A 27,289-nucleotide genomic window follows, 5' to 3' on the forward strand; every position below is an offset into this window, starting at 1 on the left:
GCTCTACACCTTGTTATCTCAGATTCTCCAGCATCTGCAGTTCCTACTATCTCTGATGAATTTCCATCTGGGTATATTTGAGGGACTGTGTTCCCAGTGCTTTTGCGGAATAGTTTTGAAGTCATTTGGATAACGCACTGTTTGGCACACACGTTCCATGTACCTGGTATCACTGTGAGGGGCTTCCATGAGAATGAAGAAAAATAAACTTTTTTCTAACTGGCCAGGGAAAATCAGTAACTGAGAAGAGGAGATGAAAAAATTGGGGAAGACAGGGAGAGTGTTAGATGAGAATGAGGATTTGAGAACACGAGTAAGGATGTCTTGCTGTGATTGTACAGAGCCTTGATAAGACTGCCATTGGAGGGTTGTGTGCAGTTTTAGTCCCCTTATCAGCGGAAGGATGATCTGGCTATAGAGGGAATGCAACAAAGATTTACCAGACTGATTCCTGTGATATCAGGACTGACCAACGAAGAGAGATTGGGTTGGTTAGGATTATATTCACTGCAGTTTAAGGCTTTTTCTTAGGATGGGAGAGCCCAAACCTAGAGGGCATAAGTTTAAGCTGAGAGGGGAAAGATGCTAAAAAGGACCTGAAAGGTAACTTTTTTTCAAGCAGCGGATGGTGCGTGTATGGAATGAGCTTCAGAGGAAGTGATAGAGGCTGGTAAAATTAAGCATTTAAAAGGCATGGATATATGAATAGGAAGGGTTTGGAGGGATATGGGCTGGCAGATGGGACTAGGTCACATTGGGCTGCCTGGCTGGACCAAAGGGTCTGTTTCCATGCTGGATGAATGTATGACTTTATCTAGATTTAATTTTTCTTTAACTCCAATTCACGATGTTCCTTAAGGTATTCTATCTGAATTCATGATTGAAAGTCTGTCTGTCTTTTTATTCCAGGAAATTAAAAAAGAAAATGTTAATGATGAGTTGAAGCCACACTTATTACCAGGTAATTTAAACGTTTCTTCCACAAGATTTGTATTTTAAAAGCCTTGTTTCCTTCTCAAGTGTTGAGGAGAGAAGGTCAGTCAACAGTTTCCACTCTTGATGGTGGTCATTTTTGGAAGAAACACTTCATGTTCAGATTGGGTGAGGGTTATGACCCATCAACTTAAATATTGTGGAAGATCAAGCATTTATAAACAGTTCAAGGTTTGGCCAAATGAATTAGTACCTACAAGAGAAATGAAGACGAAAATGGGATGATAAGGTCACTGAGCATGCTGTCATCTATGAACATAGGCTCAGTGTTCTTTCTGCCATGAGCTGTTGTTACACTGAAAATTGCATTTGCTTTTTAATGTTAAAATTTATTAGTATTTACTGCACCCTAGTGGCAAACAATTTATTTAAGAACATTTAACTGATCAAAACATAAATTTGCTTGAACAAACATTCTTGTACTGCATTTTTCTCTTGACTGCAGCAAACTATTAATGAACAATTGAAACAACTTTGGTTTAACAAAAGAGAAACTGTTAATGTTATTTTGTTAAAGTGACATTATTAAAATGGACAAATTGTATTTTCCAGTTGCAGCTGATATGACTAAACATTTTGCGAGCTTTTTGTTTGCAACAATGGAGTAGTTTCTTCACATCTAATATGGATATCAAATGCAGGAGCTACAATAAAATTACTGAAACCCAATTTCTGGACAATTAATGTGAAAGGTCATCCTTGGCTCAATGGTAGACTGTTGGTTGAGTCAAAGTCACTGGAGGAAAAATTGCTGGAGAAACTCAGTGGGTCTGGCAGCCTCTGTAGAGAGGGGAAATAGACAGTTAACATTTTGAGTTCAGTAACTCGAGTTGTGGGATTAATTTGAGCAGTTACTTGGGCGATAGACTGGGTTTTTTAACTGAGTAACTGCTTACTTGACTGGACCCCTTTTTAAAATTTTGTTGTTTTTTGTGAATGGATTCTTTGAGTGGTAAGGAAGAGGGTCCTGGGATTGAAGAGTTACACAGCATAGTCATAAAGCTGTATAGCATGGAAACAGACCCTTCAGTCAAACTTGTCCATGCTGACCAGATATCCCAAATAAATCTAGTCCCATTTGCCAGCATTTGGTCCATATCCCTCTAAAGCTTTACTATTCATATACCCATCCAGATGCCTTTTAAATTCTGGGATTCAGTTGTTGTTTGACTTCCATTCTTTATGGGGAAATTCCCTGTGAATCTGCTGCATTAGGGATTCCACAATGTAACATTCCATATAGGATTCAAGAACTCTGGGAATTTTTTTTACCTGAAAAGGTGGTGAGAATGTGGAACTCTCCCTACTACAGGGATTGGTTGATGAATGCATTTTGAAGGGAAACCCCTCAATCATATGAAGGAGAAGGAAACGAATGGTTATGATTGTAGGTTTAGAAGGAGAAAGATGAATGGCAAGCTCAGGTGAAGCATAAACACAGTCATGGATTCATTGGGTATCAGCTTGAGTATTGTCTGGTTCTAGGTCCCCTTCTTGTTAAAGGGCTTGGAACATTTCTTTAAAGTGCTGAGGGAATTGATTAGAATGGATGAAGGATTCAGTTATACGAAGGTTGAGAGACGTGATGAACGCAAGTTTGTTTGGCCTTCCATGTTTCAGATGCCAATTATGAATACTTTATTTGATCAGTTCTCCCTTTTCTTCTCTCTCTGCTGTTCACTTCCCTTTCCTGTATGACAGGAGAAATTCTAATCTGCGAGGCAAACACGGTGGTGAAACTCAGTCGAGAAGATTCCTTACAAAGAGGCTTTTATGGAAAGCTCATCTGTACCAATTTCAAAATCTCTTTTTTAAGTGCTGAGCAGTTGTTGGATGAGGTGGTAAGTGTTATTTAAGAACATATATTACTCTTGATAGTGTTTTACTTGAGTGCTGGTGCCAGAGTTAGAAATTTGAAAGGACTATGAACTCTCTCTGCTTCTGGGCAGCACTTGTGTGATTGAGAAAACTGAAAGTAGACTTGCAATGGCAACATGTACAAAAGAGTTATACCAAACATTAAAACCTAGTTGGCAAATTATTGGAGAAAACATTTGGAGGGATAATATACATCTTCTTTTGGAAAGTTACCTTGGAACTAAGGACTGCTGTCATGGATTGACCAAGGTAAACTGTATAGAAAGGGACATGGGTGACATTGTAAATGATATTAACACTGCATAGATGTAGTTTTTTTTTTTTTTTTTTTTTTTTTTGAATGGTTTCATTCTGTGCTGTACATCTCCTTTGCAGAATCAGACGGGTCATGTCTGATAACTTACCCTGTTTCTGACTAGAGCAGATAAGTTATAATGGGATCCAAGAGATGGCACGTCAATTAAATACTTATTTTGGTTCTGCCTCCTCAAAGGAGGGCACAATGTATCAAAAACATTGGGGAATGCAGAGTCTAGTGAAAGGGAAGAACTGAAGGCTATCAATATTAATAGAGAAATAGTGTTGAGGAAACTGATGGGACTAAAAGCTGATGAATCCCCAGACTAGACAGTCTACATCTCCATAGTAGTGAAGGACCTGAGAAGTAATGGATGAATTGGTGGTCAGCTTTCTAAATTCTGTAGATTCTGGAACAGTTCCTGTGGATTGGAGGCTAACAAATGTTCCCACTATTTTGGGGGGAGAAAGCAAGTTCTGAAGAATGATGCTCGTCTTGAAATATTAACTCAGTATCATGCACCACAGATGCTGCCAGACCTGCTGAGTTTCTCTATCACTCTATCTTCAGTTTTAAGTCGAAAACAGAGAGAGAAAAAGGAATTATAAATTGGTTAGCCTGCTGTAAGTAGTGTGGAAAATGCGAGAGTCTATTGTAAAAGATCTAATAGCAGATCTCAAGGGAAACCAGTGATGCAACTGGACAGAATCAGCATGAATTTATGCTTGATCAATCTCCTCCTTGTACCCCACCTATTTACAATAATTTGTGATGATTTAGTTGAGGAAACTAAATATATCGTCTCCACTTTTATAGTCAGCATGAAGCTGGGTGGGAGGGTGAACTGTGAAGAGAATGTAGAGGTGCTTCATTGTGATTTGGCCAGGCTGAGTAAGTGGGCAATTGCATGGCAACTGAAGTATAATGTGGCTAAATATGACGCTATTCACTTTGGTAGCAAAAACGGGAAGACAGATTGTTATCTGAATCACGATAGAGTGGAAAAAGGGGAGTTGTCCTTGTACATTAGTGGCTAAAAGTAAATGTGCAGGTGCAGCAGGTAGTAAAGAGGCAAATAGTATGTTGGTATTCATAGGACAGGATTTAATTACAGAAGTGGGGTATCTTGCTGTAATTGTACAGGGCTCTGGTGAGATCACACCTTGAGTATTGTGTGCAGTTCTGCTCATCTTATCTGAGGAAGGATGTTCTGGCTATGGAGGGAGTACAACAAAGATTTGCCAGACTGAAGGGTTCACTAATTCTTGGGCTGGCAGGACTGATGTATGCAAAGACTGAGTTGGTTAGGATTGTAGTCACTGGAGTTTAGAAGAATGACAGGTGATCTCATAGAAACCTCAAAGTCTAACAGGACTGGATAAGAGCAGGTAGGATGTTCCCAATGTCTGGGAAGTCCAGAACCAGATGTCACAGCTTAAGATATTGGGACATTTAGGACTGAGGTGAGAAATTCCTTCACCCAAAGGGTGTGGAGCTGTGGAATTCTGCCACAAAGCTGTTGGTTCCTGGGGCTAAAGGGATCAAACAATTTGGAGAAAGTGGGAATGATGGATGCTCAGCCACAATTGTATTGAATGGTAGAACGGGCTTAAATGGCTGAATGGCCGACTGCTGCACTTAGTAATACAACTTTTGCTGGTACAAATTCTGTGACATGGCTTAAGCAAACTTTTAAAATCAAAGCAAACGGTGTGCAGACTAATCAGCTTGTTTGAAGTACACATTGTTTGATCACCCAGTAACCATTTCATATCAGCAGTCAGTGGGCTCTTGTTTCTATCCCTGGGCTTGTTTGAGTTCTGGGTTGATTTGTTTTGCTTTCAGGTATGTTTGTCGTGCTTGAGTTTTTAAAGTGTTCAGCTGTAAACTGCTTCATGATTGATTCGAACCTCTTCCCCATGAGAAAAGCCATCATGACTGGCCTGTTGTTTCCTGTTAACACCCGTCCCAGAAAAAAAACTACCACAACTCCTCCTGGATCGTCCATAAATGAGCTTTCCTGAAACCTTTCCAGACTCCAGTGAAGTTTCAAAAATTAATGTGGTGGCTCTTAGAGGCATTTCAGACTTTTATACTTTCGACATTTTTAGGTTGTAGTTTTCTTCACCTTCTTTACGACTTTCCTCGCTCTTGGCAATTTGGAAGGAGCTGGAGCCTTCTGGTCCCTTTTGTCTGAACCACCTTTTTCTCCACCTTCCTCCTGATAATAAACCTGATCTGTTTTTGGAGCACCTCTCTATATTAATCCCACTGTCAGCCAAAGCTTGCTTTATTGCAGCCAGGGATGTTCCCTTGTGGTCATGGCAACTTGCCTCAAGCCAATTGCTGATCCAATGTCTTTGTGAACAATGCAAATACTAACACTCACTGGCCTTATATGTGCAAGTGCTGACCCTCTTGGTCTTTGTAGCAGACACTCCAGTTCTTCACGTTCTGTTCAAGCATCTGATCCATCACTCATCTTTAAGCAATTAAATGTCTTTGCCTTAACTTCTGTAGTTAACCACAGATAATGAAATATTCCCTTAAATGTCTGCCAATGCCAATTGATTTGTTTCCTCACCTAGTATCCCAGTGCACTTCAGCCAGCTCCAATTTTACGTCCACGTAGTTGTCTTTATTTTTAAAATACTAGCCTTAGACCACTCATTTTCCTTTTCAAGGTAGGTGTAAAGTTCAGCTGTTTTGTGGTTGATGCTGTCTAGGGGTGCCTTTACTCTGAGATGATTAATCCTGTCGCAATTTGCAATTCCAATTCCAAGTTTGGTATAACTTGTAGCTGTAACAAATTATTGCAGAGCATTCTGAATGCTTCATGAAGGCACCCGTGCCACTCTGATTTGTATCTGATCAGTTTTTATGTAGATTGAAATTGCTCAAGTATTGGTATTCATTCATTGAGTATGAGTATTGTTTAAAGTTCACCATCTTACAGGAAATACTTAATATAGTAGTACACATGAAATTTAAGTAGATGTCACAGATGTTGCTATAACTAAAGAAGTTTATGTGTAAATAGAATGGATTTGTTCTTTTGGAAATGAGGCAGAGAGATTTTGATAACATTGGGGGTGGGGAAAGGGATCAATAGACTTCAAAAATTTGGTAGCAAGACCAAGATTATTGGGGAGTTGTCATTGTTTTGAGGGTGGTGAGGATTTGAAACTGCATGAAAGAATTGTAAAGCAGAACTTTCATGAACTTTGTTCTACAACCTTCAGCACAATGGACCAAGAGCTGGAAAGTGGCATTCGACAACTGCTGTTTTTCAGCTGGCACAGGCACAGTTAACTGAATGGGTTCCTTCTTTGCTGAAAATATCTATGTTTACTGCAGTTTACTTAATTGGTCTGCAAAGCTTCCACTTCTGGTTCCTGGAAATTGAAGGATTCAGGCCAGAATTAATTTTGGCAACTGACATCAGCAGATGGCTGGAACACAGAAATTGGAGGTTTGACTAGCAGAAGCAGGTGTATCTTGGTGGAATGAGTGAGTGCATAGTTTGACATTGTTCTCGACTTGTTTTGCTTTGTAAACGCATTATAGAAATGAGGAAGAAACTGGTGCCCTCTATTAAATTAATTACCTAAGATAAAATGAGAAACCATCTGAAAATTTTGGCAGAAGACTGTTTTCAACTGTTCTTGATGGATACAATCGAGGTACAATGTGCATTCTTGGAAGTATAATTCCCAGTATCATTTTTTATTAAATTTAATAATGAATAATTGAGAATCATTGAAGTCCTTGGGCAGGCAAGAATGAAGGGTGAACAACTTAGATCTTGTACAGACACTTCAAGTTAATTGAGAATAATAGGTAAATTTATGATGCAATAATATGACTGATTTATTTCCTTTATCAGGTGTGCTAATAATAGATGTTTCAGTTCATTTGTTCAAGTCAGAACTGTTGCTGTATTCAAATTTCAAATGGGCAATACTAATTCTTCAACAACACCTACCAAATTCACAGTTGTCTACAGCTAGAAGAATATATCGGAGTAAGAACGTGTACAGGAATGTATAGGCAGCAGACGAATAGGAACTTCATCTGCACATTCTCCTCCCAATCCTGTGCCATCTTGATTTTGAACCATATTTTTAGTGTTGCAGTGTTAAAATCCTAGAACTCGCTTCTCAACACTCTGCAGTGTTCCTACACCAGCTGAATTATAGTGGTTCACAAAGAAGGCTCACCAGCACCTTCTTGAGTGCAAATGAGGATGGGCAAATAATTCTGGCACTGTCATCCCATGAATGAATAAAATCAAACTACTTTTCAGATCTTGGGCTGTAATAGTAATAAAGAATTTATTTTATGAAACACTTGTAGAATTTACCCAGTGTTGTTAAGATCTACAAGTTAGATTGCTACACTAAAAAAGATGATTTAGGCATTGATTTTTAAATGTGATCAGTTGTCTTTGAATGCTTATTTAGCTTTTTCTTGTTACTGCTTTGCATTCTAGGAACAATCATATAGGAATAAACTGATGGGTGAAAATGATATCTCATTGCATTGTGTGGACCAGATCTTTGGAGGTAATATGATGATGCATGGAGTTTTAATCATTCTAGCTTTGTTTCTATTTGTGCACATACTGATCTTTCAGAGGATATAGATTGCTTTAGTTACAATGTTGTCTGAGAAATGACTAATTGAATGGGAAAGTAGACTGGAGGGTTTGAGTTGGCCCAGTCTGCAGCCAAATCCATAGGAAGTAGAGAACCAGAATAGGCCATTCAGCTGCCTCAGTCTATTCTGTTATTCCACGAGATCACGGAATCTTAACTTCATCGTTCACCTGCCTGTTGTTATTCCCTCCTAATGTACAAAAGTCATTTTGCTGAAGGTACTGTATGGAGGCTGCAAGGAATAAATGCCTGCAGGGATTGAGGGTAGAGGGAAGGTTTTAATAGGAAAGTCTGTGGTAATTGACTTGGTGCCAGAAGTTCAATAATTTTGTTATAAAAAAAAAAAGGTCAGTAACTTGACAACAAGTCAAGAAATCTAGCTAGTTGCAATATTCATTAGATGTCAAACTTCACTGTAAAATAAATCTAAGTGGAGTATTGGAGAATAATTACTTCAGTGAAAAAATCCAGTAGCTATTTGAGATGCAAGTAACAAGAGACTGCATTACGTCAGTAACATATACCTCAGTCATGCAGTTTTTTTTTTGTAGTAATTTGTCTACATTTCCACAATCTGATCTTGTTTGGAATTTCATTTACAATAACACAGCCAATTTTACATGGCAGGATTGCTCAAAAAAGGCAAGCAAAATGAATGATCAGATCCCACACCCCAAAAAAGTTGTTTTGGTCAAGGAAGAGATGTTCTCTTTGGACTTCACAAGAACTTTGAATAGTGTCAGTGGGCCTTTGTGTCTGAACAGGCAAATGTAACCTCTGGTCCATGTCTCATTTGAAGGTTACCATCTCCTGCAATGTTGATCTTTTAGCTCTGTACTGGAGTGACAGTCTAGATAGTTTTTCAAGAGATCTTGCATTCAGAACTGTTCATTCCTTAAGGTGAGAGATACCAGTTATACCAAATTGACATTTGGTAGTAATAGTTACTTAATAATTTTAAGTTCCCTGCAGATAATTTCTCAGTTGGCTCCAGTTTTAGTGATGGAAAAGCGTTTTGCTCTTCATTGCTGTTTATTGACGTAGATCCTTTTTGTTTGGATCCTCTGTTTTATGTGCATGTCAGCCTTTGTTCTCAGCTCATACTATAAAATGACATGCTGATGAATTTAGAAATGACAAGATTTGTAGACATTCTGGAATGTTATAAAAAGGGTATCTTCAAAAATATTGTTCATTTTATTAAACTGACTTAAAAATGATCTACTTACACCACTTTTGACTTGCTGGTTAACAAATTGATATCAAAGTTCTGTATTGGAGGGGTAATGTTGAGATGGGAGCATGTAATATACTGTTATGTTTTACAACAATAACTGTAGTTGAAGATCATCTTTCACATTTTATTGCTTCATGTGTAAGAATTACATAACATTTTGTGGTTTTCTTTGTAGTGTATGATGATAAAAAGAAGCCGCTCCTACCAGGTGCTGTAAAGAACAAAATTCCTGAGAAGCTTCTGCTGTATTGTAAAGATTTCCGAGTCTTTCACTTTGGTTTAAGATACACTAAGGAAGAGGATGCCAGAAGGGTAAATGAGAACTATAACTATCTAATTTCCTGCCTCACGTGCAGTTTATTCAAATAGGTTCTTTACAAATTTGCCCTCCCCTCCTTTTCATCTACCTCTTTTATGTATATCCTTCAAGCTATGTTTAACATTGTATGTTTTATAGCACTGAATAACAGTACAGCACAGGAACAGGCCTTTCAACCCAACGTGTCTGCAGCTACCATGATACTATTCGAAACTGCCATCTGCCTGCACATAGTCCATATCTCTCTATTCCCTGTCTGTTCATGTCTGTCCAAACACCTCTCAAAGGTTGCTATCATATTTATTTCTGTCATCTCTTCTGGCAGTGCATTCTGGGCACCTATCGCCCCCTGTTTAAAAAGGAAAACTTGCCTCATAGTTCTCCTTTTTAACTCTCTCCGCCTCCACCTCCCCCCTCCTCCCCCAACCCATGCTCATTAAACTGTGTTCCCTAGTATTTGACATTCCCCGCCCCGCTCATTAAACTGTGTCCCCTAGTATTTGACACTTCCACCATGGAAGAAAAAGTCTCTGACTATCCACCCTATCCATGCCTCTCGTAACTTTTATATTTCTATCAGGTTGCCCCCCTCAGCCTCTAATGCCCTAATAAAATCCATCCAAGTTTGTCCAACCTCCCGCTGTAACTATAAAAAGGTCCCAACCCGAAACATCAACTTTACCGCTGCTCTGATGCTGCCTGGCCTACTGTGTTCCTCCAGCTCCACACTGTTATCATCAACATCCTGGTAAATCTGTTTTGCACCCTCTCAAGTGTCTACATCTGATACTGTGATGACCAGAACTGCACACCATACTCAACATGTGATCTAACTGCAACATGACTTGCCAACTTTTTTACTCCATACCCCAACCAATTAAAGCAAGCATGTGGTATGCCACCTTTGCCATGTTTACCATCTTGTCCATTGGTGTTGCCACTCTGAGGGAGCTTTGGATGTGCACCCCAAGATTCCACTGTTTCTTGATGTTCGTGGAGAGTTCTGCCATTTTACTGTTTATTGTCCTCTTGTACTTGAGCTCCTAAAGTGCATCATTTCGTACTTGACCAGATTAAACTCTATCTGCCATTTCTCTGCCCAATTTTCCAACTGATCCATGTCTTGCTGTGTCATTTGATAACCTTCCTCATTATCTACAACTCTTCCAAGTTTTGTCATCTGAAAATTTACGAATCAGACCACTTACATTTTAATCCACATAGGTTGTGCATTGTTCCATATGCCTGTGTCACAGTATGATGGATAGCTATATTTGAATATATTTTACTTATGACAGACATCTAACTGATTCCAGTATCTTGTACTGCAACAAGTCATGGTAATCTAGCACCTGTTGTGTTGTTGCTGTACCTTGGATCCTCATCCGAAATGCTCCCAATCTCAAATCTCATCTTCGTGTTTAAATCTCCTCCTTTGATCCCTCATCTCTGTCAAATTTTGTTTAACCTACCTGTGAGTGCCTCAAGACATTTGAAGGTGTTTTGCAACTGCAAGTTGCTGGTTTCATCCTTCCAGTTCTGGTATCATGGAAGTAAATCTTTTAACACCTTTCCCAGTGCCCCTGCCTGCAAATCACAGGTAGTTGTTGGGATGAATTTTGAGGCCAATGACCAGGTTGGTCTGCAGTACCTCATAGTATCCAGAGAACAGCAGTTACCTGGAATTAGTCTTCAGGGATTCAGCATTCCAGGATCACCTTTAGGACACCACTGGTCTAGCTGATTAGCACTATTTCCTGAGACTGCCCAAGGGAGCAGTGGGTGGTGGTGGTGGTGAGGGTGGTGCTGGGATGTTGGTGGGTGAAGAGAGAAACTGCTCTACAATGGTGGTCTGGCACGTGTGACCGTTTTATTTTTGCCAACATCACATATTTTACAAATACTGAAAAGGCATCTGAAGGTGGAAGCCCCCTCTTCCCCACACGATCCATGTTCCAGCCTTGAGCCCACCTCCTGTCCTTATTCAAGTAGTTCCTGGCCATTAATTGGTCAAACAGTGTCCAGTGACTGTTTCCAAAAAATGTACTGTTGCGATGCACACTTGACCCTACATCTGAGTTATTTTTCAATTTATTCTCTCAGGATGTGGGTAACATTTTGTTGTCCAACTCTAACTACTCCAGTGCTGAGTGGCTTGCTACACCATTTCTTAGGGCAGTTAAATGTTGATCACATGCTTTGGGTCACAAGTAGGCCAAACCAGGTGTGATTGGCAGGTTTCCTTCCCTGAAGGACATAAGTATGCTAGATTGGCCTTTATCACAATGGTCATTTGTGGGACTATCAAACTAGCTTTCAATACAAGACCTTATTAGTAGTTTAAATTCCACCAGCTGGCATATTGGGACTTTAACTGGTACCCCCATTAGATTAGCCTGGGGATCTGGATTGCTAGTCCAGTGACATTACCACTACACTGCCATCTAACCACTCTCCCTTCTTCCCTACCTTCCAAATCTGAAAGCTAATCCTTAGAGTCTTAATATGTAAAGAGTTTAGCCTACTGACCAAAATATGCCAGCTTGCACATTGGCCTGAGTTGAAGGTACTTAAAACTAGTACTCCAGCAGGATCTACTGGAGTATCAAAGAATTACAAGTAGTGAAGTTAAATGCTAAGGTGGTGGTCTATGGAGGAGCTTGGTATGTTTATATTTCAGTGATTTCCTTAAACAATGTTGGTTTAATCTATGGTGCAATATCAAATTGAGAACGAGTATTTCACCTTTAGGGGTGAAGAGGTACAATTGTCTTTGTCTTTGTGCAACTTTTAAGCACTCCCTCTGTTTTGGTGCAGTCTAGGAGAAAGGTGAGAATAGGTTGGTTGCTGATGGGAGCAATGGGTTATGGGGAGAAAGCAGGAGAATGGGGTTGAGAAACCTATTAGCCATGATTGAATGGTGGAGCAGATTCGATGGGCTAAATGGCCTAATTTCTGCTATGAAGGGATGGGGAATAATTAGTAAGGTTTTTTGTTACGTGTGTTAAAATATGAAGGAAAAACAAAGTTGCTGGAAAAGCTCAGCAGGTCTGGCAGCATCTGAAGGAAAAAACGGTTAACATTTCCGGTCTAGTGACCCTTCCTTGGAACATTTCTGAGGAAGGGTCACCACACCCGAAACTCTAACTCTGTTTGTTTATTCCTTCACAGATGCTGCCAGACCTGCTGAGCTTTTCCAGCAACTTTGTTTTTGTTCCTGATTCACAGCATCCACAGTTCTTTCGGTTTTTACTTAAAAGTATGAAGATATTTATTTATTGTGAAAAAGTTACTTTTTCTTTGGAAAATGTAGCCTGAATATATTCTTTGGCCAGTTCAGCTTCTGTGTCTATTTGTATATACATCTTGCCTATTTTGAGATGATAAAGGATGAACTAATCATTCTCTCTCTCGCTTGCAAACACCTCAATTCCACCACCCCCTGCCCCCACAACCATCAAATGCCCCAATAACAACAAAGTGTTGGTAAATTTTCAATACATATATTGATAACTGTTTTCCTCTCTCTTTCCTCCAGCTGATCCAGGGGATAGTTCACCATTGTTTGAATCCAACATCTTTAAAATGTTTGTTTGCTTTCCCCTATGTCGGTGCAGCAGGTGGTCTTAAAGGTAATGTTGTAGAAATCCTCTGCTTACCTTGAAAGCTTTTTGGTATGTTTTGGGCCATTGTTGCAGCCAGTTTCCATGTGTGTGTTATGTTTGAATGCAACTAACCTGGTTCTGTAAAAATTGCATCTCCAGTTACTAAGGTTGGAAACATTTAGAATGATGCCACTAAAGTCAAAGATCTGAAACAGAAAAACAAATTGCTGGAGAAATGCAGCAGACATGACGGCATCTGTGGAGAGAAATCAGTTAACATTAGTTCAGCCACCCTTAGAAGGTATTTTAATGTCTGAAATAAAGTGGTATTTTTAAGGAGAATCCAATAGAGATGACAATAATTGATTAACTATGTACCAATGAAGGATGAGGAAAGTTTTTTTTCTTTGGAATGCAGAGGATTAATAAAACATCAAATTGCTTTACCACAAATAGTTACTCATTCAAATTATTGCATTGTTTAAACAATGAATTTGACATAATTAGAAATCAAAGGATATAGTAAAGAGCTGGCACCAGCCCAATGGTTAAAATTCTACTTAAGTTTGTCTGTAATGATGTATTTAGACACTGGACTGAGAGAGACTGAATCAATGTTTTTTTTTTTTTAATGGGACACCAAACATTTATGAATCTTGAATGTTGCTGGAGAGTATTGAGTCATATTGCTGATGTTTCATTGCTGTGGGGTCAGCCTTTGGGGAGTTAGAAGGTGAGTTACTTGATTCAGAGCTCCCAGCTTCTGAGCTACTCTTGTAGGCACAATAGCGATATGGTGTGCTAAATAATGTGCTCTTAAGGCACTTTAAAATTTTGACCTGTATTTGGTGACTGAGTTAATTTCGTATCCTCAATACAGAATTTTTCTTTTTGACAATTCTCCAGACTCTTGAACTGTTTACTTAAAGGACATGCGAAGAAATATATAATGAGATGAGGCTACTGTAGACTCTTTGGCCAGTCCACGTGTCAGGGAAATATCAGATCACATCACTTGAAATGCTTTCAAGCCCCATTATCAGTTATTATTCTCAAATATTTACTGAATTTTTTAAAATACTTATTTTCAGGGGATGTCAATATCATTGGGCCAACATTCAATGCTAACCCTAACCGTAACCCTATCTCTAATTGCAATTGAGGTTGGTTGTGAGCTGCCTTCGTAAAGTGCTGTTGTCCTTGGAGTGTGGGGACACCCACAATGTCATGAGGGAGAGCTCCAGGATTTTGACCCACCAACACTGAAGGAGCAGTATTATATTTTCAAAGTCAAAAGTCCCATGACACCAGGTTATAGTCCAACAGGTTTATTTGCAATCACAAGCTTTTCGAGCGCAGCTTCTTTGTTGATGATGCCTTCTGACTTTGTCTACCTCAGTCCAACACCAGTACCTCCACTCTACATTTCCAAGTCAGGATAGTGTATGACTTGGAAGGGAGCTTGCAGGTAGTCACTTTCCCATGCATCTGTACTGGATCTGGGTCTGGCAGTTGTTAGTTTTTAATGTGAAGTCAAAGGAGCCTTGGAGAGTTGCTGCAGGGCATCTTATAGTTGGCACATACTACTGTTTTGGGGAAGACTTTATGTTGAGGGTTTTGAGTGGAGTATCAGTTAAGTGGGTTGCTTTGTCCTAAATGATTTTAAGCTCCTTGAATGTTGTTGGACAGTATTGAGTCATATTGCTGATGTGTTTCATTGCTGTGGGGTCAGCCTTTGGGGAGTCAGAAGTTCAGTTACTTGATGCAGAACTCCCAGCCTCTGAGCTACTCTTGTAGGCACAATAGCTATATGGCTAGTCCCATTCAGTTTATGGTTAATAGTAACCCTCAGGATGTTGCTCGTGGGGTATCCAGTGATGGTACCAATTTGAATGTGATGAGATGGTTATATTCTCTCTTGAAGATGGTCATTTCATGATATTTGTGGCAGAAGTGTTACTTTCCAGGGCGACATGGTGGCTCAGCGTCAGCACTGCTGCCTCACAGCACCAGGGACGTGCCTTCGAGTCCACCCTTGTGACAGACTGTGGAGTTTGCACATACTCTTCCTGTGTCTGCATGGATTTCCTCCTACATCGAAAAGATGTGTGGGTTAGGTGGATTGGCCATTCTAAATTACCCATAGTGTCCAAGGATGTGCTGGCTAGGTGGATTAGCCATGGGAAATCCAGGGTTACAGGGATAGGGAAGGGGAATGCGTCTGAGTGGGCTGCTCGTCAGACAGCTGTTATGGATGGGCCGAATGGCCTGATACCATGCTGTAGGGACTCTGATTTATTAGGCCATTCCTGAATATCGTCTGGATCACATGAGGATGAGGTGGTGTAGTGGTAGTGTCACTAGACTAGCAATCCATAACCCTGTCTAATGTTCTGGGGACATAGGTCAAATGTAACCATGGCAGATAGTGAAATTTGAATTAATAAAAATCTGGAATTAAAAGTTGATCTAATGTCAACCATCGTCATAAATATCCATCTGTTTCATAATGTCCTTTAGGGAAGAAAATCTGTGATCCTCACCTGGTCTAGCTAGCATGTGACAGGAGACCCATAACAATGTGGTTAACACCCTTAATCAGTGAAAAGGGCTGGCAAACCATTCATAGAGATAGGTAATAAATGCTGACCAGGCAATGATGCCTGTATCTCATAAGCAAGGTTTTTTTTTTTTTAAAAAGTCTGAGGAATCACAAATAGTTTTGAGCAGCTCTTACAGAGATGTCTTGGAGCTGAGATGATTGGCCTCCAGCAACCACAACTAGCTTCCACAGTCTCTCCTTACATCTATTTGAGCAGGCAGATGGGGCCTTTGAGCATGTCATCCAAAAGATAGCATTGCCCCTGACAATAGTTTCTCAGCGTAGTCCCTTGGAGAGTCTCTTGATTTTTAGTTGAGCTGAATTATGTGACATTTTTCAGCAGTTAGTTTCAATAGCTTCATGCAGTTTGATCCTGTGAAACCTGAGCACTAGTATGAACTAATTGAGCCCATTCATCTGTTTTATTTTGTGACGTAAAAGCTTTAAAACTGGCTAAACACTGTAAGTTTGCTGTTATTTATTTTTAAAATATTAGCTGTAAACAATCCAAATATTTAGAAAAATTAGATAAAAACTTTGCAGTACCTCACAAAACAATTTGTGTGTTGTGCTATCAATAATATTTTAAACAGTGAATGTGCTCATACTAAGTTCTGTTTGCTCATTAACTGACAGCAACTTGCTTTGGTGAGCTGACTTATTTTAACTTTCTCTACTCACAAAAATATTAACTGTAATTCCATTAAGGTAAATATTTCTTCCTTTGTATCTTGCTAAGTTTAATGATTTTGAAATCTTCTTGTATCAGTTTTCACTGCCAAAAATCCATTTGTAACTTATTTAATAAAACAAGTCCCTATTTCTCCAGTAGAACTCCACAGCATTTTCCATGCTAATGTCAGTTTCTACGAATAGTTGCATACAAAATCATCCTGGGGGTAAATGTGAGGTTATGCACTTTGGCAGGAAGACAAGAGGAGCTGAATACTGTTTAAATGGCAAAAGACTGCAAAAAACTTAAGCACGAAGGAATTTAGGAGTCTCATGCATAAATCATAAAAGGCTGACATCGAAGTTCAAGTAATAGGGAAGGCAAATGAAATGTTAGCCTTTATTTCAAAGGGAATGAAGTATAAAAATAAGGTGTCTTAGTAAAACTATACAAGGTACTAGTCAAACCACAGCTGGAATACCATAAACAGTTTTAGTTCCCTTTATCTAAGGAAAGATATACTGGCATTGGAGGCAGTCCATCAGAGAAAGATCACTATGTTGATCCTGAGTATGGAGGAACTGAATTATGAAACATGGTTTAGTAGGTTGTGCCTGTAATAATTGGAATGTAGAAAAATGAGAGGCGACCTTATTAAAACATACAAGATTCTTAGGGAACATGACAGGGTAGTTGCAGAGAAGTTGTTTCCCTTTTGTGTGTGTCTAGGACCAGAAGGCTCATTCTCTGAATAAGGGCGCACCCATTTAAGACAGATGAGGAGGAGCTACTTCTTTTGAGTGAATCTGCAGAATTCTTTCCTGCAGAGGTCCGTAGAGGCCAGGTCCTTCAGTATATTTAAGGCTGAGGTGGAAAACTTTTTAGTCAGTGAGGGAATCGAGGATTATGGGAAAATGACAGGAAAGTGGAGTTAAGGATTATCAGCTCAGTCATGGTCTCGTTGAATGCTGGAGCAGCTTTGATGGGCTGAATGATGTTTTCCTGCTCCTGTATCTTATGGTCTAACCAGTTGTGGACATGGAAGTATTTAGTTCTGGACAAGTGTCTTTTTGTCAATGAGAAGTTGTTTTCTTTTTCTCCCCCCAGTGGGTCCCATAAGAATAGAAGATGATCCTCCAACCATGATGTTTGAATCAAAAAATGATTGGCGAGGAGAGCTGGACCGCACTGGAGGTCTGCTAACTTACAGAATAATTTCCATTAATGAAAATTATAAAATCAGCACCAGGTGAGTAGCCAATAGTTAATCATTGTAGATCATTCTAGGTAATTATTGAGAATGCACAGCACCAAAAAAATCCTACTTTTATCCCCTGCTAAACCATTTCCTGGCACTTAAAGTACCATCCCGTGACTCCTACCTACTAAAAAAAAAAAATTTGCCTACATGGCAATAATTTGTTCATGTAGTCAAGGAATACAGAGGAGTTATAAAGCATCTTTTATGACCACAGAATATCGAAGTGCTGCAGTCAATAAAGTACTTCAGAGGTGCAGTGTATACTGTGGGGAGATCCAGCTGTTAATTTTGTATAACCAGCCCTAGAAACAGCAATGAGATCAATCGTTTGTTGATCTGCACTTAGATTCCTTCCTGTCAATGTCTGTCTGTTTTATCATTTCCCATAATTAAAACCTTTGTTTGGCCTTGTCTTTACTGTTTGATTTTTCTGTACATTCCCAATTTGAACTCTTGCCCTTATTCCGTTTGAAATCTGGACTACTTGTTTAGTTACGTGGCTCTCAAGACCATCTTGAGATTGTTTAGGTGACACTGTCCCTTCAATACAAATACCCTCTTCCCAGTACTGATGCTGTTGCCCATGACTAGAACCCATGTCTCCCACACATGTCCTTGAATCCAGCTGACTTTGTCCTATGATGAATTGCATGTGGCTCATGAAGTAATCTGAAGATTTTGGCCATTTTAAGGTCCTGTTTCTTAATTTAGTGCCTAGCTTTGCATACTAACTGTGCACAACCACCTCCCTCTTTGTCCTGCCTGTGCTGTTGGAACCTGCAAAGGTTCCAATGACTGGATCCCCCCCCACTGATAGCAAGTTGCTGTCCAGCCCAAGCAGATATTGTAAGCCTTGGTGCCAGGCAGGTAACCCAGACCAAATAAGACTTGTAGGACCATGGAAAAAGTACAGCCTAGCAAGTGGCCATTTAACCCATAGTGTCTGTGCTGGCTGGATAAACTAACCATCCATTCTCGCCCCACATACCAGCATCTGGACTGCTGCCTTGCAGGTTAGAGGACATTACATGCTGATCCAGGTTCTTGTAAATTAGTTGAGGGTTTCTGCTTCAACCACCTTACTGGGCAGCAGATGCTAGACACTTGCCATCATCTAGGTGAAAAAAGATATTCCTCATGTACCCTTAAATCTTTCCATCAGTCACTTTAAATATTTCCAAGTCAGGATAGTGACTGGCTTGGAGGAGAGCCTGCTGCTGCCATTGCCCTTCTGGATGGAAATGGTCATGGACTTGAAAGGTTCTGTTTAAGGAACTTGGTTAAATTTCTGCAGTGCATCTGGCAGATAGTACACACTGCTGCGACTGAGCATGGATGATTGTGGATGTAGTGCCAATCATGCAGGCTGCTTTGTCCTTTTATGGTGTCAAGCTTCTTGAGTGTTGTTGGTGTTGCACTCATCCAGGCAAGTTGGGAGTATTCCATCATATCTTAACTTGTGCCTTGTAGATGGTGGACAGGCCTTTGGGAGTCAGGAGGTGAGTTACTCACTACAGTATTCCTAGCCTCCAACCTGCTTTTGCAGCTACTGTATTTATATGGTGAGTCCAGCTGAGTTTCTGGTCAATGGTAACCCCAGAATGTTGTTGATGGGGGATTCAGTGATGGTAACACCCTTGAACATCAAGGAACAGTGGTTAAATTGTCTCATTTGGAGATGGTCATTGTTTGGCATTTGTGTGATGATAATGTTACTTGCCATTGTCAGTCCAAGCCTGGATATTGTCCAGATCTTGTTGCATTTGAACATGGACTGCTTCAGTATCTGAAGAGTCGTGAATGATGATAAACATTATGCAATCATTGACGATCATTCCCACTTCTGACCTACAAAGCAGGAGTAGGCCTTGAGCCTGCTCTACCATTTTAATAAGATAATGGATGATCTGATTGTAACCCTACATCCACTTTGCCATATACTCCTAATAACCTTTCAACATCTTGCTTAACAAGAATTTAAACATGCAAGGACTGTGATTCCACGCACAGATCTAGAATCTCCCACAAATAGAAACATACCCAGTCAAGACAGCTCAGGATCTTGTTTCAATCAAGTCACTTCTTGCTCATAAATTCCAGAGGATACAAGTCCAGCCTTTCCTCACAATACAGCCTGCCCATTCCTAGTAACAGTTTTTAGTTAACCTTTTCTGAACTATCTCCAATGTATTTACATCTTTCCTTAAATAAGATAATGATCACTGCCCAGCATGAGATGTGGTCTCACTAGTGCTATATATAATTGAAGAATCCCTCCCTGCTTTTGTGTTCAATTTTCCTCATGATAGATAACATTCTGTGTTAGCATTTCTAATTATTTGCTGTACCTGCATTCTAAGTTTTGCAATCCGTTTGTGAGGATACGCAGGTCCCTGCATCCAAGTTCTGCAATCTCTCTCAATTTAGGTAATGTTGCTTTTTTATTCTTGCAAAATGGGCAACTTTACACTATTCCCATATTACATGCTATTTGCCATATCTTTGCCCACTTGTTTAACCTATCAATTTATTTTTGTAACCTCCTTGTGTCTTCTTTACAACTTCTTATTTTTGTCATCAGTAAAGTTGTCAACCATACCTTCTATCTTCTCATTTAAGTCATTGATATAAAATGTAAACAGTTGAGATCCCAGCACCAATCCTTCTGGCACACTACTCATTACTCTCAGTCCTACATCTTGCCAATCTGAAAAAGAACCATTTATACCTACTCTCTGCTTCCTGTTAGCCAGCCAATCTTCTCCATACCAGTATGTTATCTCCTCCCCAAATTAACTTTATTTTCTGCAATAACTTTTGATGTGGTCCCTATCAAATGCCTTGTGGAGATTTAAGTGAAGTCTGTTCGGAACCAAGCACGGTCAGCCCACAGCTTAGTCAAATTACGGTCAGTTCCATCAACACGAATTGGCTGTAACGTGTTTGACGAATAGAGGATTGCTGTTTCTAAATCATGAACTTGTGTTGGCTATACCGCGATTCCATTAGAGTGCATATGTGTCAACATCACAATCGTTTCACGGGCTTTGTCGTGAATACGTACGATGTTGGTGCCGTGTCTCCGTGCCAGCATCACGTGATGTTTCTGGGGCTTTGTCGTGAAGTGCTTTCTGAGAGGTGCAGTACGACCTCCTCCATCAAGTCATCTTGAAATTTTTTAAGGTAAAGTGTTAAATTACTTTCATTTCATTATTAGATTTGAATTAAACATTTATTCAAATTGTGCTATCCTTTGTGTTAGGCTCTTGACTGATTTTGAGTGAATTTTTTTTTTCTGGTGGTCTGCCCCCAGCGCCACTTCTCCTATGGGACCTGTTATTTCTATTGCACAATTTTCTATAATGCGATATTGCACAGGAATGCAACTGTCGCATTATAGCAGAACCAATTGTACTCCTACCGCTACCCTGATGATTGTGGTTTGCCTGAGTTCGTTCCTCCCTTCCATTTCCTGAATTATTGCTGCTTCTCATACGTTACTTGCATACTCTATCAGGCTGGTTTCTAATCAAAATGTCCTTCAGACGCTTTGCCACAGAGGAAGAATACAATGTTTAAACAGATAGCAGAAGTTTGTTATTAATGAGGCCAGTACCTGAGAATTGGTTCCAGCAAGTCTGGAAAAGACCTTTTATTGTTTAGGTGGATGGCACATGTTGAATGGTAACTGAGGCTTTGTGGAGGAGTCTGTCAGAGTAGTCTGAGTTTGAATTGGGCTTCTGTGTAAAAGGAAACTGGCTGCTAAAGCTAGCATGAAGGCTTGAAAGATCCCTGCCTCATTTCCTACGAGCAGCTCTTGGAAGCTCAGAATAGGCATCTTCAGAAAATCAACCAAGAAACTATTATTTATGTCTGTTGAAAATGGCGAGTAATCTGGCCAGTTTTGTTATTTTCTTTTATTTGTCCCTTAACTAGGTTTGTGTTTTGTGTGAATGGGGCTGAACAAGGTTTAGGGTTATAGCTTAGACCAGTTTGATTACTTTGTTTAATTTTGCTTTGCTAAAGTTATTATTTTCAATAAATTGCTAAGTATTTTGCTGTAAGATACAAGCAAATGTCTGGAGTTGATTATTTTAATCAATTTATTTTAATTGATTTAAGAACTGTGGATACTGGAAATCTGAAACAGAATTGTAAATTACTGGAGACACTCAGCAGGTCTGACAGCATCAGTTGAGAGAAAGCGGAGTTAATGTTTCGGGTCCAGTGATCCTTCAGAACTGATGGTAGCTAGGAAAAGATTGGTGTATATATGGTGAAGATAGGGAGGGGGTGAGGAGTAAATGATAGGTGAAGTTGGAGCCCAGAGAGAGAAGGAGCAGTTGGGCAGACAAAGGAATGGATAATGGTCAGCCTGGGAGAATCAATATCTGCTAATGAGGACCATTAGCAGATAATCGATTTACGTGTAGTAACAGTCCATGTGATGACGGGGCTTGGTGTGTGGGGGTTGGGGGAAGGACACGGAGCAAGGTGTTTAGGCCCTAAAATTACTGAATTTGATTTTGAGTCCTGGAGGTTGCAGAAATTCTCAAGTAGAAAATGAAATGCTGTTCTTCCAGCTTGCGCTGAGCTTTGCTAGAGCACTGCAGCAAGCCTGAGACACATGTTGGCAAGGGAACAGGGTGGTGTGTTGAAGTGGCAGGCAACTGGAAGATCAGGGTCATTTTTGCAGGCAGAATGTAGGTGTTCTGCATTGCGGTTGCCCAGTCTGTGTTTTGTCATAGTCATCGAGCTGCACACATGGAAATGGACCCTTCAGTCCAACTCATACATGTTGACCAGATATCCTAAATTTAATCTAGTCCCATTTGGCCCATATCCCTCTAAACCCTTCATATTCGTACACTCAGTTGCCTCCACAACTTCCTCTGGCAGCTCATTCCATACATACATCACGTTTTTGTGTGGAGAAAGTTGCCCCTTAGGTCCCTTTTTTAAATCTTTCCTCTCTCAACTTAAACCTCTGCCCTCTAGTTCTTGACTCCCCTACCCCGGGGGGAAGACTTGGCTATTCACCCTATCCAGCCCCTCATGATTTTGTAAACTTCTATAAGGTCACTCCTCAGCTTCTGACACTTTAGGGAAAATATCCTCATCTTATTCAGCCTCTCCATATTGCTCAAATCCTCAAAAGCTGGCAACATCCATGTAAATCTTTTCTGAACTCTTTCAAGTTTCACAATATCCTTTGTATGGCAAGGAGCCCAGAACTGAACACAGTATTCCAATAGTGGCCTCACCAATGTCCTGTATAGCCACATGACCTCTCAACTCCTATACTCAATGCACTGACAAACAAAGGTTTCCTTTAGAGAGAAAACCACACTGTGAGCAGTGAATACAGTAAGTTAGATAGTGAAGTGCAGGTAAATTCCTGCCTCTCTTGGAAGGTGTGTCTGGGGCCTTGGATAATGAGGAGGTTGGAAGAAATGGATAACTGTTACATCCTCTGCAATCGTAAGGGAAGGTGGCATGAGGTGTGAGGTGGTGTTGCAGACTGGAGGAAGAGTGGACCAGGGTGTCCTGGAGGGAACTGTCCCTGTGGAAGGCTGACAAAGGAGGGGTGGGAAGGGGTATGTGTCTGGAGGTGGTATCCTGCTGGAGGGTGACAGAAATGGCAACTTGTGATTCTTTGGATGTGGATACTGGTGGGATGACAAGGACTGGGGGCCTTATCAGTGTTTGTAGGCGGGAAGAGAAGGGAAAAGCTCTTCTGTTAGTCAACAAAAGGACAAAGTATTATAGGAATGGATAGAGAATCGGCTATTGGGCTGGAAACAATGGGTCTTTTTTTCAGGTTGAGTACCTGTGACCAATGGGTTCAACACAGATCAGTGCTGGGATCGCAACTGTTTACAATATAGATAATGACTTGGAGAAAGGAAACAAATATACTGGTAGCCAGGTTTGCAGATGAAGGGCCTTTGAGGGTATTTGTGCACAATACTCAAAACCAACACACAGGTGCAGGAGGTAATCAGGACGGCAAATGGAATGTTGACTGTTTGTTTCAAGGAACTTGGAGGATAAAAATGGGGAACTCTTCAGCTGTACAAGCTGCTGGTGAGACCATATCTGGAGTGCTGTGAGCATCTTTTTGGTCCCCTTACTTAACAACAAAGTATTATTTCATTGGAGGCATTTCATTGAAGGTTCACAAGGATGATACCAGTATGGAGGGATTGTCTTACGAGCAAAGGATAAACAGGTTGGGCTTCTATTCATCAGAATTTAGAAGAATGAGAGGTGATCTCTTTAAAACCTTTTGGATTATAGAGTAATCGTCATAAAGTCATACAGCATGGAAGAAACAGACGCTTCGATCCAAATCGCCCACACAGACCAGACATCCCAATCTGGGATCTCTTCTCATTTGCTGGCATTTGACCTCTATCCATCTAAACCCTTAGTATTCATATACCCATCCAGATGCCTTTGTAAATCTAGTAATTGTATCCATCTAAGGGACTTGACAGGGTAAGTGGGAGGGGGTGGTGACGGCAATGGCCTAGTGGTATTATTGCTGGACTGTTAATCCAGAGACCTAGGAAATGTTCTGGGGAGACTGGTTCAAATCCCATTGCGGCAGATAGTGGAATTTGATTTAAATAAAAAAAACACACAAATCTGAATTAAGAACCTAATGATGACAATGAATCAGTTGTTGATTGTCAGGGAAAAACTCATTGGTTCACTAATGTCCTTTTTAAAGAAGGAAACTGGTATCCTAACCTGGTCTGGCCTACGTGTGACTCCAGACCACAGCAATGTGATGGATACTTAACTGTACAATTAGTGACGGGCAATAAATGCTGGACTAGCCAGCAATGTCCTCATCCTGTGAATGAATAAAAAAAGTTTCCCTTTGTGGGAGATTCTAGGACCAAAGAGTGTAGTCTCAGAATAAAGGGGCACCAATTTAAGACTGAGATGAGGAGCAGTTTCTTGTGGGTTGAGATTATTTGGAATTCCTTTCCACAGAGAGCTGTGGAGACAGAATCCTTGGTCTATTTAAGGTTGAAATAGATTGATTCATGATCAGTAGGAAATCACTGGTTATGGGGAAAGGTCAGCAAAGTGGATGTGAGTGTGTTAGACTGAATGGCAGAGCCGGCTCAAGGGGTTGAATGGCCTACACCTTTTCCTGGTTCTAATGGTCTTATGGGAGAAGTTGGGAGAAATTTTGTGTTGAGATTTCTTGGGGTTTGACCACCCTATCAGTGATGGAAGCTGAATTCATAGTGGCTTTTAAAATTAAAGCGAAATATATTTGAAAAGGATCAGGGACTAGGTGAAAAGTGCAATTCTTTGTGTATATTTGGAGGAAATGTTATATCAAAATGTTAAAAGGAAAGGAAGATATTTTAACTTCATGCACCTACCTGAGTGAATCACTTAATTGCAACATTTTGTCAATTTATCAGTAAATTCTGTGTTTTCAAAATAAGTTGGTTTGTTTTGCTTCCAGACTTCCACAGTTCTTTGCTGTTCCTTTATCTGTTGCTGATGATGACATAAAGAAATACAAGGGAAAAGGAATTCCTGTAAGTTTACTTATTGTTGTTTCTTCTAATTGCCCAACCTTAAGGTAGGTTTAAGTGCTGTTAGTACTTTCCTATGTATGATGTATGTTTTGTAAATCTCTCAACAGTTGTTCACTGTTTTTCTCAAAGGCTTTGAGGAAATTGAGTAGGTCGAACTTTTTTTTATTATTGCATGTACACCGAATGGGTAGAAGTTGGAGCACTTAGAATGTGATAACTTAACACAGAATTAACAACATTGCCACAACATATCTGTTAACTTGTAATGACTTCAAGAATCTGTTGAGAAAAGACTATGTATGACTACTGGGGGAAAAAGTTTAACTTTAGGAAGGCTGATGATGACTCCCATTGACTCCCTGTGGCCTCACCCCCTCCCTAATTCTAAGTTCATCCAATCCTGTGACCCTCTGATTTCTATTCTCATCCAATTTTGCCCCTCTGCCTCCTCCAAAGGACAACCGAGAGCCACAGCTGCAGCCCTGATGGGTGTGGGATTAGTCTCCACACCTGTTCTCCCCTCCCCAACCACCTTTCCTGGAGTGGGAGACTGCTTTGTTGTACTAGTTTTATTTTGGCCCATTATTCAAAGCCTGAATACCAACTGGAAATCCTAGTATGTGCAGGAAAGATAATTTGGCAGACCGGGGAGTAGCTCTGCAAGAGATCTGTTTGACCAGCACAGAGCTATCATTGCAAAGTGAAGGAGAGCTGGGGGCTTCTGAGGCTATGGAGCCCATCCAGTGATCAGATGAACCATTGTAGTTTGTCACAATTTCCCTTCAAAAATGTTTTGGAGTTCTGGATCTAAACTGGCACGATGCATTAGATTGTGGGCCTGTGTGTCTCTGTTCCTGTATTCACTGCTGATTGAAGATTCCACTCCATACCTGTAACTTGCTGCTTACAATCTATTCCACCCTGGGCTCTCCACCAAACTCTTGTGCATTGCGCCCTCCCTTTTTGGCCATTGTTGTTTGCAGTATCTTTAACTACCAAATCCTACACTCTAATCTTCACTCCTTAAGCTGTCGTCCTTCAAAAGAAAACAAATTGTTTAAAATTCTCAGCATATCAGACAGTATCTGTGGTGAAAGAAAGTTAACATTTCAGTCCAGTGACCTTTTTTCAAATTCCATAATTTATTGCCTTTTTGCATGATGTCTGATTTCCTTTTTATGTTTTTGAAATGGCAAGGGTCCTGTTTCTGAAATAAAGATCACATGTAACTGCAGAAATCCCCAATGAAGTGGACTTCAGACAGATATAATTTAGTTATGTGTTGTAAGTCAACGGTCCCCATCCTTGTTTTAAATTTGTACATTTTCTCTACCCACCCACCACTACCACCAAATAAAAGCCTAATACATTTTTATGATGTTTCTAACTTGCCCACATGCAGCTTTGGTGCTGGTCTCATCCCAGTGGTTGTGCATTGCTGAAGATGGCAGCTGTCCCTGAAGCAGCTGATGACAGTGCTTCACAAATGGACAAAGGTTGGATTGAAAGGTTAGTAGCTAATCTGTTAATGATATACATTTGGAAGGGTGTGTTTTGCTGTATAATGTGTAAATTAAATTTTTGCGTTCTTCCTGCCATTGTACTTCAAAGTGTGGTCAATTTTATATGATGGTAAATGCCACACTGTTCAAAAATGTCTAAGTGTAAGTAATTTAGTTGCATTCGTTATGCACTGTCATGACTGGAGAGTATAAAGCAGGGTCAACATGGATGTACACGGCTGGCAGTTCATTATTGCCTTGGGTGCATAGGGTACTTCTGCATGTGTGACACCTCTGGCCTTTCTCTGGGCATGTTTGATATTGAGAGTTTAGTGTCGATACCCCTCAATGTACCTATTCAAATTTCACTGCTTGCTTCCACGTGGACCTGTTGGGCTGCAGTGTTGTTCTAAGAGGTAGTTTATAATGCAGAAATTTGTATGGCTCTTGTTTAGACTGCCCTTGTGTCATTTATATTGAATATTTTTGCTGCTGTTTATCCTGAGTGTTCTCTGTAGAAGATCTACTTGTGGTTTCTGTGATCAACCATACAGGTGACATTGTATTAGAGATAGTAGAACTGCAGATGCTGGAGAATCTGAGATAACAACAAGGTGTAGAGCTGGATGAACACAGCAGGCCAAGCAGCATCAGAGGAGCAGGAAAGCTGACGTTTCGGGCCTAGACCCTTATTC

General features: G+C 40.2%; 1 protein-coding gene across 1 annotated transcript in view; it reads left to right on the top strand.

Moving 5' to 3' along the window:
- The window catches only part of mtmr12 (myotubularin related protein 12), a 189,259-nt gene that overhangs the window by 19,427 nt on the left and 142,543 nt on the right, over positions 1-27,289 (top strand). The window contains exons 2-9 of the mRNA XM_048614037.1: positions 910-961; positions 2,695-2,834; positions 7,662-7,734; positions 9,240-9,376; positions 12,922-13,015; positions 17,371-17,512; positions 25,017-25,092; positions 26,495-26,601. Coding sequence (XP_048469994.1) covers positions 910-961; positions 2,695-2,834; positions 7,662-7,734; positions 9,240-9,376; positions 12,922-13,015; positions 17,371-17,512; positions 25,017-25,092; positions 26,495-26,601 — 821 coding nt within the window. The remainder of the gene's footprint in view (positions 1-909; positions 962-2,694; positions 2,835-7,661; positions 7,735-9,239; positions 9,377-12,921; positions 13,016-17,370; positions 17,513-25,016; positions 25,093-26,494; positions 26,602-27,289) is intronic.

Source organism: Rhincodon typus, chromosome 1 (genome assembly GCF_021869965.1).
Source record: "Rhincodon typus isolate 14 chromosome 1, sRhiTyp1.1, whole genome shotgun sequence".
Lineage (NCBI taxonomy): Eukaryota > Metazoa > Chordata > Chondrichthyes > Orectolobiformes > Rhincodontidae > Rhincodon > Rhincodon typus.